Source organism: Protomyctophum bolini (genome assembly GCF_963924005.1).
Source record: "Protomyctophum bolini genome assembly, chromosome: 21".
In the NCBI taxonomy this organism is placed as follows: domain Eukaryota; kingdom Metazoa; phylum Chordata; class Actinopteri; order Myctophiformes; family Myctophidae; genus Protomyctophum; species Protomyctophum bolini.
In genome coordinates this window covers 15,204,213-15,223,683 of record NC_137882.1, presented here as the reverse complement: position 1 = coordinate 15,223,683, position 19,471 = coordinate 15,204,213, and the positions used below count along the sequence as shown (strand labels likewise).

Below are 19,471 nucleotides of genomic sequence, written 5' to 3'. Positions count from 1 at the left end.
AGAGAAGTTGGGGTCCCGAGACGTTTCCCACCATGGAGAATAGTCTTTCAACAACACAAAACAGCCACTGTTTCGGTGGGAAGCGAAATGTTTTTTTTCCCTTTTATTTTCACTACAGTTGGAGACCTCGGGCGGTAGAGGAAGTTTCAGTCCATGGGAACAGCACCGCTGCTAACAGGAGTGTTGGAGAGAATTCGCTAACGCTCTGGACCAGAGCTACAGTGATAAAGATCGTCTATGGCCCCGGGGGAGGCTCTCTCAGACTCGTCATTAGATCTGAGTACGCCTGTGAGTTCATGTAGCGTGGATACGAGTCTCTCTGCATCAGCGTGTAGATCTGTTGTTGTGCGTCGTCGAACGTGTGCGACGTGGGCTCCAGCATGTTGTGGTTGATCACTTCTCGAACTCGCGAGTCCAGACTGACCTGCGAAGGGTTAAGAGGGTTAAGAGCATTTAGGGTTTGTCGCCAGTTGGGTTTGATGATGAACTGAAACATGTAAGTCTGATGTGTGTATTTCTATAAACAATACAGTTCATGGTAAGTCTTTGTGTTGAATTAAGACAGGATATTGGTGCTTATCTACAATTTTATCTATAATAACCTTTATTTATAACCAGGCAAAATGGGTTCAGAACAGATTCTGCTTTACAATCATGGCCAAAAGGCAAAGGCCTCTTAAGGACAGGGGGGATGGGGGCTGAATCATCATTCAGGATGAAAACAGATACATTCTGTACAACACAATATAATAAATCACAAAACACTGCAGTAAAGAGAAAAGAGAAAACACAATCAAATAAAAACAATTTAAAAAGAAAACCACACATTACTGTAGAGACCAAATACAACAAACCAGAAAAGTGTGCTCCTCGGGCTCGGAGCACAGACCTACGTCCGGCCAGGCTTCCTACGCAGGGCTGTGTCAGTCATGAGGTGCGTGATAATCGTTTCCCTTGTATGAGCGGGGCAAGATGCGGTTTCTGATTGGCCGAAACTGGGTATAGGGAGCACTCAGCTGTGTTCGCTTGGACCTCGTGCAAGGCGGTGTTGACGTCTCTGAGGTGCGAGAATTTACGATTCTGTCCCTATCGTCGGGACATAACTCGGACGGTGCTGAGTCGTCTGAAGCTTGACTTTGCGTACTTCTCGTGTCTGCGTCAGACCTACGACGTGCCTCCGTCGGGGTGTCCGACAACAAACAATCCCTCACCCTCACCTCAACACACTCATCCTAAGAATACACATTTAGCGTGGGATCCAGCCGTCAGGATTATGTGAAAGCTGCGGGGGGAAATGCAGGAGCTTGTATACGACAGACGGTGCAACTATTTAGGTTTGTGGCGTCCACTATGGTCAGAAGTGAAAGGGCTTTTGCAGAAATTTGGGGATGATTTTGATTGATTGATTGATTGAATACTTTATAAAGTACAGTAGTACAGTAAAAAAGGATGACACAAAGCGTGGGAGGTGGGGTGTGTGTGTGGGTTGTAGATAAGCTGTTTTTGTATATAAATAGGGTCTATCTATAGCCACAATTTGGTAAATATAATTGCAGGCAAATGACAGTCTTATCACATGACACACAAGAGCATCTGATAATGTCAGATAATTTAAGGCCATCGGCGGAAATCCGGCCTGGCGGAGATAATGAACAGGGCTAACATTCAGAAGGAACAACAGCACTTGAGTCCATGTCCATAATTAATAGTCTTTAAAGGGTGATTTAGGGACAAACGTTTTACAAAACAAATTTTGGGCCATTCCAGTCTTGAAACAACGCAAAATGTTTCTTTTTTGGACCTTTCAACAGAATGAAAGGAGCAGAATGAGTGTTGTTTGTACACAGCAGTTGTTGAGGTATGCAACAGCTGACACAGACAGTTGTAGATGGGGGCAAACCAAGGAAAGGGGGGGCAAACAATAACAGCCCTGTGTAATGTGTCGTTGTGGGAGCTCACCTCCTTAGGGGAAAGAATCGAGACAAAGTCCTCGTATATCTGACGAACTTTCTCCTCCACCACAGTCTTGTTCGTCTCCTTTTTTAGATCCTCGCAGACCAGCCAGAACATCATGTTCTCCTCGCTGAACTCTGTCCGTAGGAACTGCCTGAAGCAGCTTCGACCCGCTGCGCTTTTCATTATCCTGTCGAACGACATGGACCAGGAGGTTGCGTCCTCAACCGTCGGCTTGATGCTTGAAGAGAGAAAAGGAAGAGAGCCATATAGCCTTTATTGTTTTTGGGGTTATATCGGTGTTGTTAAACTGATTTGAGTCATTTGGATTCCATAGAAGTCAGCATGTCTTCTATGGAAGCATGTCGTGCAAATACTCAGATCTATACACGCTCACAACACATTGTGCTGCCTGCGCGATGTGCTATTTTCAGTTATTAGTTTTTGAAGTGGTCAAACTAGCAGTAGAACACATTCAGAAGCATCTTCCATAAAACACAAATGGTCTCAGATTTCATAAAAGCAAAAGGTCAAAGCCTCAATCTGTGGTTTCTTCAACTGGTCGGCTGTATAATGTAGAACAGCAGCAACAGGTTTCAGAATGAAGTATGAATTAATATCTAAACATCGTCATCTTACATACTGTGTAATTATTTTTATGACACAGCACTAGTCAAAGTAGTTCAGTCATGAGATTTTATTTTTGCTTTATTCCGTGGCTATTGAGTCTACAGACAAGTTGAGACAACAATGGCAAACTTTGTGAGAGATAAGCAGCACATGGGAAATGTTGCATGCAGTGCTTTGGCCATTTACCTGTCATCAAATTGAAGGTTTAAGTCGGCGGTCCTACTCTCATAGGTCGTTTCTCTCTGAATCGTGTCCTCTTTGTGCCCTCCAAGAGTCAAACTGTGAAAGTGTAAAGAAAACAAAACAAAAAAACAACCTTTTACTAGATTGGGGTTCTCAACCTTTTTGGCTGGGGACTCCAGGAAATGCTTAGGCCGCGTCTCGCTCCCCTGCCCTGTCCCCCTCCAATACAAATTGACAGCTACAATAACCTTAATAAAAGAGAAAATACATCATAAAGAAATACTGAAGCCTGATATATGTAAACTCTTAATTTTCTTTTTCCAGCCATTCAGTTGCAAATAAATAAAAATACAAAATAAAAATAAAAATGATCTGAAAATAATCTGGTGACCCCCAAAATAAATGTGGCGACCCCCATAGGGGTCACAACCCACATGTTGGGAACCCCTGTATCTAGAGCACAGAAGTCTGACACATCACTGCCGCGTATAGACAGTTCTTATATGACGTGATATTTGCCAATGGGAATTCCAATACAGAAATAATTACGTGACCCAGGGGTAGTGACGTCAGGACTTAATCAGCACACAGGTGGCTTTGACACCTGCTGTGTGCACTGATTTGCTTGTTGACATCCGTTTAAAGTCCAGCCATTTTTTCCATATCCTCAAAGTGTTGCTCTGAGCAGACACTAGCGTAAATAAATATATTTACTGCATGTCTGAAACAATTGAACCCACTACCATTTTAATACAACATCCACAAAGGCAAGACCAAGATCCTCAAGACCAACACAGCCAACATCAACGCAATCACACTGGATGGCGAGGCATTGGATGAAGTCGAAGCCTTTACCTAACTAGGCAGTGTGATTGACACACAGGGTGGCACAGACGCCGATGTTAGAGCTCGGATCCAAAAAGCCTGCATGGCATTCATCCAATTACTGTCATGGCAGCTTGAATGTCTGTTCTAACTTTTTATTTCTATGTCCTTTAGGTTGGAGCTGCATTCTACCTGTGGGGAGGTGTGTCCTGGCGATTACCTGGCTGGTCCCCATCTGGCAATCACCTGGCTGGCTACTTATACCTGGCTGTGACAGCACACAGTGCTCAGTGATAGTTCCTCTTCGGCCAGTGCACACCTCTGTGCTTTTGTACTAGTGCCTGCCTGCCAGCCTGACCACCTCTCCATGCAGCTCCAACTGCTTTGGAAAATGGGACTTTATATTTTTTGGACTTGAGTTCATTTTTGCCTTGAACGTTTGGAAGAACTTCTGTGTTTTGGAGTGAATAAATACTCTGGATTTTTTGCATCATACCACGTTTCCTTGTCTGATCTGTCTGCATTTGGGTTCCCTGTCCTGACATGGAGAACTACAGCGGCCACCATCAAGAAAGTGCAGGTCTTCACTAACAGCTGCCTACGGAAGATCCTCCACATCTGATGGCCAGACACCATCAGTAACACAGAACTCTGGCAGTGAACAAACCAGCTGCCAGCAGAAGAGGAGATAAGAAAACGCCGATGGAGATGAATAGGCCACACCCTACGAAAGCCTGCAAGCACCATCATTAGACAAGCTCTAACATGGAACCCGCAGGGCAAGCGGAAAAGGGGTCGCCCAAGAAACACCTGGCACAGAGACCTGGAGGCAGACACCAAGACCATGAAGATGACCTGGAACCAGCTGGAGAGAACAGCCCAAGACAGAGATGCCTGGAGACAGTGGAGATCGCTTGTTGACGGCCTATGCCCCAGAAGGGGTAGCAGGCGTAAGTAACCATTTTATTTCTTCTTTTTATGTGTGTGAATGAAGTTACACTTCTTTGTCACTGTTGTGTTAGTCTCTCAAGCCAGGCTGTTGACTCAAACACATTTCAAATGCTTTCCTATTCTCTACGAAAGCACATAAAAGAAAAGGAATCGTGTTCGTGAACGTTTCGAAAAATCTAAAATATGTTTGTGAACGAACGTGAATGACAAACAAGACTTCCGTCTCGGCTGTCAGAAGGTGTAGTTCCAGACAAAGATTATGGAATAGTTGTCTTGTCTGGCTACGCGAGACTACTGTTGTCTTCTCAGCCACTGATATGTAACGTTAAACATGAATATGTTAGACATGTATAGGGTATACATGTTAGAGGTTTTAGACCACTTTAGGAGATAGGGGTTATAATAGAAGTAGATAAGTCCACGTTCAAGTGCCTCATAATTTCATTGTGATTTCTTTGCCACCTGAACAAAAACGTATTCATGAGGGGCGTTAACCCCTCCTATGTCCAGCTTTGAGCAAAATGAGGACGCAAATTATGATTGGCCAGAATGAGATGATGTATGATGACGTATAATGATAAGAGCGCCCCTCACTTCACACGGGTGTGATTTATTCTTTTCCACACCTGATGAAAAACGTCAATGCATATCCATTTTGTTTGCAGCCTACGCAAACTTTGATACATGACCTCTGCTCTGTCCAAAACTACCTACTTTTCAGGATTCAAATTCAAAAATAGCAAAAGTACAGATCGACAAGCTCAAAACTAAATCTGCAATCTTTTGATACTTTTGTGTGACGCTGTAGCATGATAAAAAAAAAACAGTTAGAAGTTAGAACATGGAGAGGTTTATGCCCGACAGCAACGTTATGTAATTGAAATGTTCTGCACACCTGAAGTGTAGGCTAATATGCACCAGGTGCACCAGGTGAGCAGCAGTTGCTGCTGTGTGACCGTTTTATACATCTTGGGAATATAGCTTCTGTAGCCTTACAGCAATTAGCCAAAGTTAATTGAGATAGATGTGGAGGACAGCACAGTGTAATCATCCTCTACCCCAGCGGAGTGAATTAACATGGCCACAACTCTGCACACAACAGGTTGTCTGTCCTAAGAGACCAGCCACAACCGAAAGAAGGAGCAACCATATCCTTTCCTCCCCCAGGCAAGCATGATGAAACATCCTGGTCCATTGAGATGCCGCCGTGTGGGCGACGGATATACTGTTCTCTTCTTGTCATGTGTGGGTAGCAGAGGGCACGATCGAGAACTGCATCAAAGTCTGCTGCTCATGACAACGTATCCCACGGATAGTGTTATTCAGTGAGGTAACATGTTGTTCATCGTATTTATTTCCCACGCTATGAAGAATATCGGTGACCGATAGCTCAGGGTTAAGCCGTGAATCTACCACAGATGAAATGTACAGAAGCCTCCTTCTTTTCTAATGCTTCCAAGGAATGTTTAATCATGTCTAATATGTCACTGGTTCTCAAAGTGGCGTACCCATGGGGGTCCTTGAGGGGCATCCAGGGGGTTCCCAGTAAAAATCAGTTTAACCTATCTGGTTATATTTCGGCTATTTTTGAAAGATTTGGACAAATCCTGAAAGATTGTGAAGAAATTTGGAATAGCTTTGAACATTTTTCTCATGCCATGCCTGGCACAAACTCTTTTCAGATGGGGGTTAGTTTAGTGGCCAAATAAATGTACTTACACTTTACTTACACTTACCAGGAACAGCTACAGCAGCAGCACCAACAGAAGCAGCAGGCGTTGTTTGAGCCATTGCTGGGGGCGTTCCCCATTCTTAACGTCGGGTGTAGTTGTACGACTCTGGCAGCTGTGTCGTGGTGCAACTGCAACTGTCTCTTACGCATCTCAATACGTTCTGACCCCATGGACTGCAAAGAGACACAAAACAGAATCGTATAATAGCACTGGTTCCCAAACAGTGGGTAGGGACCCATTTGTAGGTCGTAGACCACCACGTCGTGAGGTGTAGAATAGATCTGCTATTTTACTTTTTTGGGTCCCGTTTGGGTCTTGAGCTAAAAAGTTTTGGAACCTCTTGGGTTCCCCCCAGGAGGTCCCCACGTGATTTTGGGGTTGCCCCCAGATGACGGTGAAGTGACAATGTAAAACTTTTATGACTTTTTAATACCTAATTACTTTTGAAAGTAAAGAAAATAAAATAAAAAATACCATTACTGCATCAAAATAATCATCACACTTTACTATAAAAACTGTTAAAGCATTGGCCAAATTGTCAAATAATAAAGGGGCAAACATGTTGAAAATAGACGAGGCATACACAAGCTTGTAGATCAGCTGTGTGTGTGTGTGTGTGTGTGTGTGTGTGTGTGTGTGTGTGTGTGTGTGTGTGTGTGTGTGTGTGTGTGTGTGTGTGTGTGTGTGTGTGTGTGTGTGTGTGTGTGTGTGTGTGTGTGTGTGTGTGTGTGTGTGTGTGTGTGTGTGTGTGTGTGTGTGGTCCCCCTAGCTGTCCCCCTATATAGCTGTTATGATTATTTGGGAGGGTCATCAGGGCCTGAAAAGGTTGAGTTGGCCGATATGTTTGTCATTTCTTTTTGGAAAACATGGAGATAATCACCATTAGGCAATAACATGCACTGCATTTGAAGAGATTGCTTCATCAAATGCATGAAGGGTTATCTATAGGCTAGAGTGCTTATGTTCACAAGGGCTTATCACACAATTTGATTGATGAATGTGATAATGAATATACTATGCCAGTATGCCTAAAGGGTTAATGCATTCTTGCATAATTACATTAACGTGAAATATTAGTCTAGACATCTTTTAAACGGCATGTCATCTCTTACGTATAGTGCAGACAGACAGACCACTTCATAAAAAAAAAGAAATTATGCATGCAGCCGAACTTCTATGCACTGCGAGCTTGCTCGATGATGATGATGATGATGATGATGACGTCAGAAGAATATTTACATGCATGGAAATGCAACCATCAACTGCACAAATGCACAATCTAATAAATGCATATATCCTACCTTTTTGTTGGATCATGGTGTAGTAGGGGGATAATGGCAATAGAGGGGACGAGAAAAAATAACTCCCTTCCTTCCCCCTCTCTTCTGTGGAGGAGGAACGAGCTCGCGGTATATGATACTAGTGGACCAAAACAGCCTCCATCAGTCGCTGCAGCCTCGGGCTCGGGGATGTACGGACAATAGTGGTATGATTGTAATAAGCCAGTGAAATAGGCTGCATGCAGCGGCACATATTGCGTGTGTGCAATTCAGTGTATACTGTACAAAAACACAAAATGAACGGAATATTGCTAGTGCGTGTGATGCAAAATAGAGTTCTTTTTTTTTTCTTTTTTTTTTTTCTCTAACTATCTGAACATATTTCCCACCAAATAATGTATAAAGACAACATGCACACATTAGTGTCTACATGTCTGTTTGTTTGCTGGGAATATCCAAATTAACGAAGATTCTCTGGTAGTGTTAATTATTGGAGTCTACACTGCGCCTCGTTTGCAAAGATAAGCAGCTCTATACCGGTCTAAAGGCTATAGGCAGTAGGTTAGCCTACTAACTAACGGCAACACACACTATATACAAAAAATAAAGTCTGTACTCACTATATTACATTGGTTGCCAGAATACGTGTGATTTTGGCTCGATCACATCCGTCTGCTGCTTCGACTTGCACTTGACACAAACCAGTTGGTTTCCCCCCACCACGCGCATGCGTTTATTCCAAAGTGTGAAGAGGTTTTTCTGCGCGGCGCCTATATTAATAGAATAATGGGCAGAACATCTTGTGCGCGACGTGCATTAATTAAAACATAAATAAAAACAAAGAAGAACATTGCAACAAGGCCAGACTATATGGCAATTTAGGAATCCAGAACTTCCATTGTCACTGAGCAATGGCATACTTAATTTGAGGTGCAAGTATGGGCGGGCGCGGCTATTTTGGATTTAGAGGTTTTGAACCAACTCAAAGGAGACGCAGTCGCTTGCATTGGGCAGCCCTTGCATTGCATCCGATCCCGGAGCGCGCAGAGCGCACCACAGCCACATAGGCCTATGACGATGATGCGACCACCAGGGGGCAGTAGTGATCTATTTTACGGTGAAGCTTTGGATAGGTACAGTGCATGGGGACCTTGTGTGTGTGTGTGTGTGTGTGTGTGTGGGGGGGGCACATTTATGCTTATTTTGCACACATATTGTATCGGTGTTTGATTGAAGTATTTATATTTGCACAGCATATGTACTTTAGTCAGTTGTATTTGCACACAAAGGCAAAGTCATGAGTTGAACTGGTTTATTGAAAGTATTATGAACATGGGAGTTGTTTCCTATCCGGCAGGATGGCCACTCAGCATTGGACAGTATCACCTGGGGAAACAGAGGGATATTTACCTTGAAAGTGCAGTGCAAGTCAGAGACAAAGTACAAAAAAAATAAAAAATACTGGCCAAAACAACATTCCAATAAAACAAAACAAACACGTGAAAAACTATATACAATCAAGAGACAAGCAGGAACTGGTACAGGTTTTCCCTGGCTGGCAGTTCTCCCCTGTTGTCTCTGTTCAGTCTCACTATAGCCTCAAGTGAGACTGAACTGCCTCCACCTGCAGCAATCCTGCTCTGCAGGTAGGGCAAACCATCCTCTAATTAAGTAAGTGCAGGTCATTAGTTAACTCGCCACACGGCTAACTATATGAGTAATTCTTCCACATTACTATATACATTAAAGGAATACAAGATATACAAACACTCAACTATTTCACAGGTCCAATTCATTTAGAGAACCTATAACATAAACAAGACCAAACATAATACAGACAGGAACAAACACCCCTCCTCCTCTACAGTACTTGGCACCCTCCAATCTAGAGAGGAGTGCCAGCACTGCAGAGGGGAGACAGGTGACAGACATATACCAATGCAACTTCAGTGTCAATAAATACAAATAAACATTTAAAACTCTTTCAACCATTGTGTTAATTACTAAAAATGTCATGTGTACAATATATATAAAACCGTTACTTCCAGTCCAGCTGTTTGTCAATTGATCAAGTTGACTTAACTGTGTGGTCTATTTGCAAGGTCCTTGATATTGTCTAAGGGCAGGGGCTGCCCCGTGACAGATCCCATCTCTCACACACAATTCAGGAAATTCCTGGAATAGTGGAATACAACAGGAAAAAAGGTTTCAGCACCATGGAGAGTGCTCTCCGCACTGACAAGGTGCAGCAGTATAAAGCGGACAGATAGACTGATGATCCACAAACAGCATTTTTGCAAGTTGGAACACTGAGGACTCCTTAGAAATCTCTTCTTTAAAACAGACCCTGATTGATAGGAGTTGAGTGGGAAAGTCATTTTCTAGGTCCCTGTTGTATAGTGGTCAGATAGACGTTTTGCCTTTTCATATAGCTCATCGTCGCCTGCATGCTGGAGGGTCATGGGGTGCAGAGCCTCAAACATGAGAGAGGTCTCGCGCATGCTACTTAATCTTTGGGACAGCTGGTTGATTATGTCCAGATTGGCATTGAAAATATTAACTCTGAAATAGCTTTCTGCATTGGATAGTCGCTCATCTTCACACAGCTCGTCAAAATTACGTTTCTTTCTTCTTACTCTTGTATTTTCTAAGGTATTCTGAGCTCCCCATTTGTCTGCATTCTGCAAGCGTCTGTGCTGTTGTCTTTGCCTCATCAAAAGCATTCCTTTACTCAGACAAGACCTTTATCATATTCTCCAGAAAGTTCGAGGCCTTCTGCATTTCCATGTCTTATTTGGCCTTTATCAAATGATATAGAGAGATGGTAGGGTAGTGCCCAAGCCCTGTTAGGCATGCAGCCTATATCTGTGGTGCGCTTGCTAGGCCTACACTCTCAATTAGGGATTTAGGTTAATTTCACTGTGTACAACCTTTATTCAAATAGTTTCATTTGTATTGGAGTGTGAAGCAATTGAACAATAGGACAGCTATAGATAAACTGTGGATATTAACCTACCAATAATGACCCAGGCCAAATGCCATTGCGCAGTAGCCTACACCAACAAGTCTATGCGTGGCATGTGAAACTATATCGTGCTGTATTTTGCTTTCCATTTCATGGTCATGGTCAAGTGAGGAGAGAGAGAGAGTGCAGAGAGGGAGGTGTGAATGGAATCGTGCGTGCGCATATATGGCACATCTCTCTCTATAATATAATATTTGCTGTAATTTGGTATAGGTCCGGTCCGGTCTCTGTCAAGTCCACATTTTCATTTACTCAGTCTCGTCTCGTTCTTGCTCATATTACGACTTGGTCTGGAGTCGGTCTCAGACCAAGGGACTCGGGACCCTCCCCCACCGAGTCCACTCCAGTCATTGAAAGTCAGTCAATTACAATTGCAGTGTTTCAGATCAAGATTGTTTTCAAATAAGACAACTCGACCCCCTCACACACCTTGACTCTGGTCTAGACTTGCTTTAGGTGCATGGGCAAGTGCACATACACACACACATACGCAGTGCATGGTGAACTAAAGTATACTGTACTTAAGTACAATTCTGAGGTATGTTTTATTCCCAATTATCAATACATTTTACTTCTTACCACCATTTCAGAGGCAAACATTATAGCCTACTTTTTACTCCACTACAATTATCCGAAAATGTTAATTACTATTTATCATTATTATTACAAAACATAACCACTTCAGCCTACATATCAGATACAGGTGATGGTATTCCTGCTGGGCATTGCTGCCTGACGCACCTCCACCAGTGCCTTTTGAACAGGTGTGCTGTGACACCTCACTGAACACCTTTGTGGGCCTAAACGGGTCATCAGCTGGGGACCACCATTCATCAACGTTTCGCTCCTTTAACCCCAGTACGTCTCATGGTGGCGGAGCGGTGGCAGGGATCTCTCCCTGCCACCCCCTGCTGATGCCCTAGGTGTTTGTCCCCCAACTCTTACAGTATGCTTCCTCCTTAGCCACAGCCAGAAGCTGCCTTTCTCCGCCTCCTCAGCCAGCTCTTTCATGGCTTTCCGATGCCCCGCTCCTGTGCATCCAATGTCGCGGAGTAGGCTGGCAGTTGAGGAACCTACGAAGCCTCTACACCCCACTTCCACAGGGCAGATAACAGCTTTCCAGCCAGCCTCCCTGCACTCTGCCGCCAGGTCTGAGTACTTGGCTCGCTTCCGCTCATAAGCAGCCTCCAAACCTCCCTCCCATGGGACAGTGAGTTCGACCAGAAGGACTGTCTTGCAAGCCTCTGACCACATGACTAGGTCTGGCCGCAGCGCTGTTTCCACGATCTCCCTGGGGAACTGGAGTTGCTTCCCCAGGTCGACCCTCATGGTCCACTCATTTCCCGGTGAGAGAAGTCTTGCAGTATCTCTCTGGCGGGAGGGTTTGACACCCTCTCCAGCCCTCGCAAACTGGATGGGATGTCTGCCTGGAGCGGAAGGTCTACTGTTTGCTTCCTTTCTGCATGACTCTGACACCTCCGCCAGCTTTTTCAGAACTTGGTCGTGTCGCCATCTGTAGCGGCCTTGGGACAGCGCTGTCCTGCAGCCCGACAGGATGTGCTGGAGGCTTGCGTTGATGGTGTTGCAAAGGGGACAGGTTTCTTCGGCACCAAACCATTGGTGGATGTTTCGGGGACAAGGCAAGGTGTCATATGTTGCTCTGATCAGGAAGCTGAGCCTAGCTTGGGGGATCTTCCACAGGTCAGACCATGACAAGGATCTGTCTGTGAGGCCTTCCCATGACGTCCAACGTCCTTGCTGGCCCTGGCCCTACATAAGCTATTTAAAAATAGCCGAGCTTGTAGATTTGCTATTGTCTTTTTTAAATATATATATTTTTGGCTTTTGCCTTTATTGATAGGGTACAGTGATTTGACAGGAAAGGGGGAGAGAAACGGGGGGAAGACATGCAGTAAAGGCCAACAGGCCAGATTAGCTTTTTTCAAAACAATTTCTGCAGAACATCTTGCATAATGAGTACCTTTACATTCAGTACTTAAGTATATTTTAATGTGAATACATTTTACTCAAGTACAGTTCTGCATTGTGGGTTTTACTTAAGTATAAAATGTGAGTACTTCTTCCACTGTGTAGTAGTGCGTACGCGCACACGTGCGCACGCGCGCGAGTGAATACATTTGTCCCCCTGAGCTCTTATTTCATGGTACAGTACTCTCTGTAGATTGGAAGTTCTTTGCAGCTGAAGTTGCAGATATGACAGTGGAAATATGGTATATGATGATTGGAGAGCAGCAGGGGATGGGAATAAGGGATATCTATCCCCCTCCACTTTGTATGAGCGACAGTGCTATAAAATGAATACTCTCTCTCTCTCTCTCTCTTCTCTCTCTCTCTCTCTCTCTCTCTCTCTCTCTCTCTCTCTCTCTCTCTCTCTCTCTCTCTCTCTCTCTCTCTCTCTCTCTCTTTCTCTCTCTCTCAGACACACACATTCACTCAGTCTATCTCTCACTGTGTCCTGCATGACAAATCGTGCCAACGGGAGTAATCTTTAAGAGGGATCGCCTCTTACATAGAGCAATAAGCCATTACTTTCCGGGTTAGCTTATATGTCTCCTAGACTAGAGTAAGAGTAATGGGCCATAGATGTGCCATGTGAGTGTGAGCGTTTAGCATATTGATGCAACAGTGTGTCATAACCCTATCTGTGAAGATTTAACATTAGGCTAATTCCTTTGCTTTAGATGCAAGCAAGGTGCAAGCAATCAACAGTGTGGGCATGACTTTTTAGATTTACATTGATAATTCACACACAATGCAATTTACCAAAGCGGGTTGAAGAAGCACTCTTGCAGTGGTGGAAAGTAACTGAGTAGGCCTATATATTACTGTACTGTACGGCTGGATGGTGTATTGCGGATGGTCTCTCATATAGTTGATCTCAGAAACTATTCCTGCCAGATACTGTATGTGAATGATGTGACTAAGCTATGGTCACTGACATCTGGAGCCGGCACAGCACAGTTTTAGACAAAGTGCCAGGGGTGTTTCTCACTGCAATGGTGGTCTGCACAATCAAGAATTTCACCTATTTACCTGTAATCGGGGCCCGATTTACCATAGACAAAGTTTCAGGGCGTACCCAGCCCCCCCAAAAGAGAAAGGCAGGCAGGCAGGCAGACAGACAGACTAGTCGCTGAATGAAGGCAGTCAGGGGCCCCCGGGCTAAAGCCCACCCTAGCCCAACGGTAAGTCAGGCGCTGCCTTTAATGTGATGTGACAAATAAAGATTGATTGAATGGTTGATTGAAGTAAGTGGTAGTCAATATTTGCCTGATGAAGACCTAGATGGTCAAAACGTTGCAAAATTGTTGTCTTCAAATAAAGTAAGTCTCGGAGCTCTACAAACTGGTGTGAGGATGTTCTTCCTCTTCTTTGATGTTAAAAAAGCTAAATAATAATGGTGAGTGCACTGCCAGTCTGTACCAACGGGAAGTTCAAAGCCATCAAATGACAAAGACAAAGACAAGGAACGTCTTTGTCATTAATGAAAGGAGACAAAAGCACTATATATAGATTGTAATAATTAAGGGTGTTTTGTCTGCCCGTCTCTGGTTTTCAGATGACAGAAAAAAGAAGTACGTGCTCCTTCTATGCTAATACAATATGCGATGGTAGGGAAGCTGATAGGGATGCTCTCAGATTCTCTACCATCTCATATTTAATTATTTTGTATTATAGTGAAGGCAACAGGATGTTGGTCCGCAATCTACTTTTGTAGATTATACTTTTAAACTACTTTTGTATAGTTCAGTTAAAATACAATTTATTTCCCATCCTGATCTTTCACCTTCTAATGAGTTGTAACTCAAAGTGTGTGTGTGTGTGTGTGTGTGTGTGTGTGTGTGTGTGTGTGTGTGTGTGTGTGTGTGTGTGTGTGTGTGTGTGTGTGTGTGTGTGTGTGTGTGTGTGTGTGTGTGTGTGTGTGTGTGTGTGTGTGTGTGTGTGTGTGTGTGTGTGTGTGTGTGTGTATGCCTGCCTGCGTTACTCACTGTACAGTAAATGTCTTCAGCATTTATCTCCGGGCCACAGAAGTGTTCTCAGACTAAAGGCTCCTCGTCATTTTTATCTGCAAGATTAATTGTCAGTCTTTCATGCTTGGGTTCAGCTCAAGCAGCTTGTCACAGTGGCGTTGCTTAGTTAGGGCTGGAGGAATGGGTCTGGGGCTTATTTTGTCTCTGGGCTCATCTTCATCACTCAGGCCTATAGAAGATAGAATACACCTATGTCCAGGAGGACTAAATCACTGCCTCATATGCACATAATGCAGTTCATGTTATAAATAAAAGGCAGTGACATGTGGCTATATGGACCAGGCATGAGATGTAAAATATGTCTTATCTATTGTTTTTTGTGGGGAACTTAGATTAGCATTTAGATTACTTTACTGTTGAACTTTGACCAAACAACAGTCGATAAATATGGTAGATGTCTTTGTGTTATGACATGATTATTTAAAGAATTGCAGCCGTCCGTAGGTGCCCTTTCTCTTTGAGAGCGGGTTTGAAGGAGTCAAGGGATTTGCATGTCTTAATGACTGTTGGTAGGGTGTTCCACATTTTGGTGGCATAGGAGCGAATATTTAGTCCCTTGTTTGTGCCGAATCTGGGTTGCACATGGTTAGTTGCACTCCCTCTGGTGTTGTGGGTGTGGACTTCGTTAACATTAAGGAAGTATTTAACAGGTACATGGGTATCTTGGTGGTGTATTGAATCTTGTGGACCAGACCCATTGCAAGATGCTGTACTCGTCTGTACTCGTCGTCGACCCTAAGCCATTCCAGCCTGTCAAAGTGGGTAGGGGTGAGGTGGGTTCGGGGGGTGAGGCCAAGTAGGAGCCTGCATGACCAGTTCGTTTTGGGGAGTCTGGAGCCTTGTTTTAAGGGCCTTTGAGGTGCTGTGGTACCAAGAGGTGCATGCATAGTCAAATAAACCTTGTACGAGGGCTCCTGTTAGGGTCTTCAAGGTGTTTTTGTTGACCAGTGAGGAGATCCTGTAAAGGAATCTTGTTCTTTGGTTGACTTTTTTGATTACGTTGGTGGCCATTTTATCACAGGAAAGATTAGCCTCCAGGATGGAACCTAGGTAGGTAATTTAATCTTTTCGTGTGATTTTTCGTTTGTGGTATTGATACTTTTACCTAAGTAAAAAAAGTGAGTAGGCTACTTCTTCCACCACTGCTACTCATCCATGGCGAAGCTGTGAAGGCCAGTTACACCGCATTGCTGCCGCATCGAAGCCACACCGAGGGGGAATTCATCAGAGAACGCATGCTGGCCTGGCAGGCACGGAGTTGGCGGCACCATGCTGTGAAGAGACAGGCGTTTGCTATTATCAGCTTGTCAAGGATGGGAATACTATGGTGGAGAGAATCGGAGACGTTGCATTTGATTAGGAGCTTTATATGGGACCACAATATCCTGTATTTTTTCATTTTAAATATGTCCTCAAAGATCATCATCCTCTGCATGTTTGGCACAATACCTATCTTTGCTAGCAGGCTTTCTCTGTAATGAACATCAATAAATCCAAACTGTGCTCACAGGTGACACATAGACATCTAAATGACAATAACAACTGCTCAGAACCTGGTCCCTGACATTGACAAGTTCGTTTTATTGTTACAGCTATTGAATAGGTGATGAAGGAGGGGAGCCGTCACTGAACACTATAGCAATGATTACTATTACAATATAGACCGTCGCTTCTGACATGCGTGGCCAGTTACAACTACCCATGGCAGGTTAAAACTCACCCGTGGCTCCCGACATGCGTGGCCAGTTAAAACTAACCCGTGGCCGTTAGGGTTTGGGATAGGGTGTCGGACTAATGTCTGTCGGACTACGTTGGACAAAACACATGCACCCCCCTATGCAAAGTAACACCATTGGCCTGTATTCAATTGAGGGAAGTCAACGGGGAGTGTTCGGTGAGAGAAGTAGGACAAAAAGGCCCAGTACAGTACAGTGCTGCAGGTGAGTCAATAGGATACAACAGTGGTGACAACACAGAGGTTCCTCCTGTGGGGAGGAATCAATTGGCATAACAACTAAGTGCTGGGTTCCAGTTGGCGTCGCACTGTTTTTGTTCCCCACATAATGCGAATACATTATAGTTTATTCTCACTTGGTCACACTAGGAGTTAGAATAAAAGATAAAAACAATTATACCAATTTTTAAACCAATTATAAAGTAGGTATCATTTTTGGTTGGTTCCTGTGGTTGATTCCGGCTGCCTGAAGACATACAGCTCGGACCAGATCAGAAAACCGAAAATGGTATTGTTCCCAGGCTATAGTCTAGTAGTAATCCTCCACAGTTCTGCCTTCGGGTTAAAGAACTGCATGCGGAGGCACTAATCCTCTAGCCTGCAGGCTAATAAGCCCGACTCAAATCGCAAGTCTGGTTTATTAGCCAGTCTACTAATCCTCCACAGTTCTATGCCTTCGGGTTAAAGAACTGCATGCCGAGGCACCATACTGTGTGGTCTGTGTGCTCGCCGCCTGCAGACCATCATAGGTCTGGTTTGACTTTAATAACTGTCCAGAAGCCATGTTGGTTTTAACATTCAGCCACCTCCATTATACCCCAGTCTCACTCACTTCACACAAGACAAGCCATGCTGAAAGTGTAAAGGCAACTAATTAGGCCTGTCTCAGGAGGAACAGAGATAAGAAGTTGGGGAGAAGAGGAGGATTCCTCAAAAATAATTGGTTCACAAGACAATGATGGCCGCCATGACACATCGCTACAATTAAGATGGTGGATGAGTCACTCTAGTCTTCTATTCCCCTTTTTATTGCAGGGAAAACTCAGGAACTCTTCTTCCTAGCCATCAGTGGTGTAAAGTAACTATATACCGCTAATATATATTGATATTGATGTATCCTGTGATGTATCCTGAGGTCAACAGGGTTTCGGGTCTACCAACATCATACCCCTCACTCAGGCGACCCATGCAGCCGGGGTTGATCAAATCCCGACTTACGTCCCAGTAGCTAGTAGCTACCCTCGATCAGTCCATCAGGGAATGAGCAAGGCCACACAATCCGTTGCACCGGAACTACTCTGCCGGGACTGGGAGAACCAAATTCTGGCATGTGGAAGGACTAGGCTCTGTGGGTTGACTCCTGTCCGGGCCCCTCCTCCATCTCACCAGGTCCACTCCTGCTCTCACCAGGCCCAGGCCCTTTGCGAGTTTGCGTTGCACCAGACTCCCAGCACCAGGCACTTCATTCAGTTGTGGTGGATTATAATGGCCCTCGTAAAGGCCTCACCGAGGTTTGTTGGGCTTGATCCTCCTCACAGAGGACACGGGCTGGGGCGCTAACCCATACTGTTCACCTCCTCACAGAGGACACGGGCTGGGGCGCTAACCCATACGGTTCACCCGGGTGCCGTCTACATTCTGGCTGTCACCCGTCTCTCCGGTGGTCACCAGACTATACCCGGTTGTCACATAGTCTATTCCTATGAGTCACTACAAATACATAAATGCTGATAATTGTATGCATTTGAAAACTTGCAAAATTAGACCGTCTGCATAATTATCACTTTTTCTTTTGGTACCAATTGATAGTGTTGATGCCGATACATTTATACTTTTACTCTAGTACATTGTGAATGCAATGCTTTTATTTGTAAGAGACTAGTATTTCTAGATTGATTGATTGATTGATTGAATACACACAGCACAAGGTATTTGACGTGATATAAAAAGAATATGAGAATTCAGAATGGGGAGAAACACCCAGAAGGATGTATAATAGTAACTGCAAGAGTGAGGTCTAGCCAACACCAACTCGGGATTCCTGGATCGCTGCCCTCCACAAATTCCTATCCAACATCAGGTTCTTGAGCTCTGCAGTGTTGTCAGCCAAGCTGTCGCGCCGCAGCACATCTATATACGTAGGTGGTACGCTTCTTTCTCCTACTGGCTTTGCCCTGGGTTGGCTCCCATAGAGTCAATTTACATGCCTCAAGTTCTGGGTGCCTTGACGCAGTGCCCAGCCTCATCCTTCTCTCTCTGACTTTGTCCGTGACCCGTGGTAGGTCCCCATAGAGGTCAACATTTCTGATGCGGTCCGTCCATGTGACACCTAGTGCCATTCGTAGCATTCTTGTGTAGACTCCATCCAGGGCTTTTTCCTTTTGTACTGTGAGGGTCCATGTCTCTGCCCCAAACAGCAGTATACTGACTCCACAGTAGCTATGAACAGTTCCTCACTTCTATAACCATTGTGCCTGCATGCACCCCCTGCCGAGTAAAAAGGGATGAAACTCCTTTCTTCTACCATGCTCAGTATTCCATTGTCACATCTTCAAGGGCGACAGCAACACAATAGGTGAAGAAAATACAACTAAAGCCCTCCTCAGCATTTCCTATTCACTTTTAATACCCTTTCCCTATGATGCAATGCCTTTTTCCTCATGATAATGGCTTTTACTGATCAGTCCCTGTTGGCCACCCCGACCTCCGCCTCATAACATATTTTCAGGAAATCTGTATAAGAGAAATGAAACAGATTCTGTTTGTTCATATTCAATGCAGTCGTGAATGTTCTGTATAGTTCTTAGCGAATCCAGTCATTCTGATACAGTCAACGTGAGGATGTTGTATGCTGAATTCTAGCCCTTCTATTGCTCTACAAATAAATAAATAATAGCATAGATGTTTGAGGTTGTTTATCACAGTTATTACATGTCAAAGATTATAGCCTGAAAGGAGCGCGTGCTTTCCCTTATGGCTCAATAGTGTTGTCAATGTGATATTTTTCTCATTTCTCTGTGATTTATCAATTTTTGCCATGAACTCGATATACAGGCCATAGAATAGAGCGATGCAAAAAAACAGCTTGAAATTCTGGGCATCAC

At 44.2% G+C, this 19,471-nt stretch overlaps 1 protein-coding gene across 1 annotated transcript; it reads right to left on the bottom strand.

Annotated features, from left to right (window-relative positions):
* Positions 1-161: 161 nt before the first annotated feature.
* LOC308336392 (regulator of G-protein signaling 20-like) lies at positions 162-6,445 on the bottom strand (the record flags this gene model as incomplete). The annotated part of the gene is made up of 3 exons (XM_080793756.1): positions 162-424; positions 1,960-2,194; positions 6,279-6,445. The coding sequence occupies 3 exons, from the start codon at positions 6,443-6,445 to the stop codon at positions 236-238; spliced, it is 591 nt and encodes a 196-aa protein (XP_080649882.1). The 3' UTR covers positions 162-235.
* Between the last annotated feature and the right edge of the window lie 13,026 nt (positions 6,446-19,471).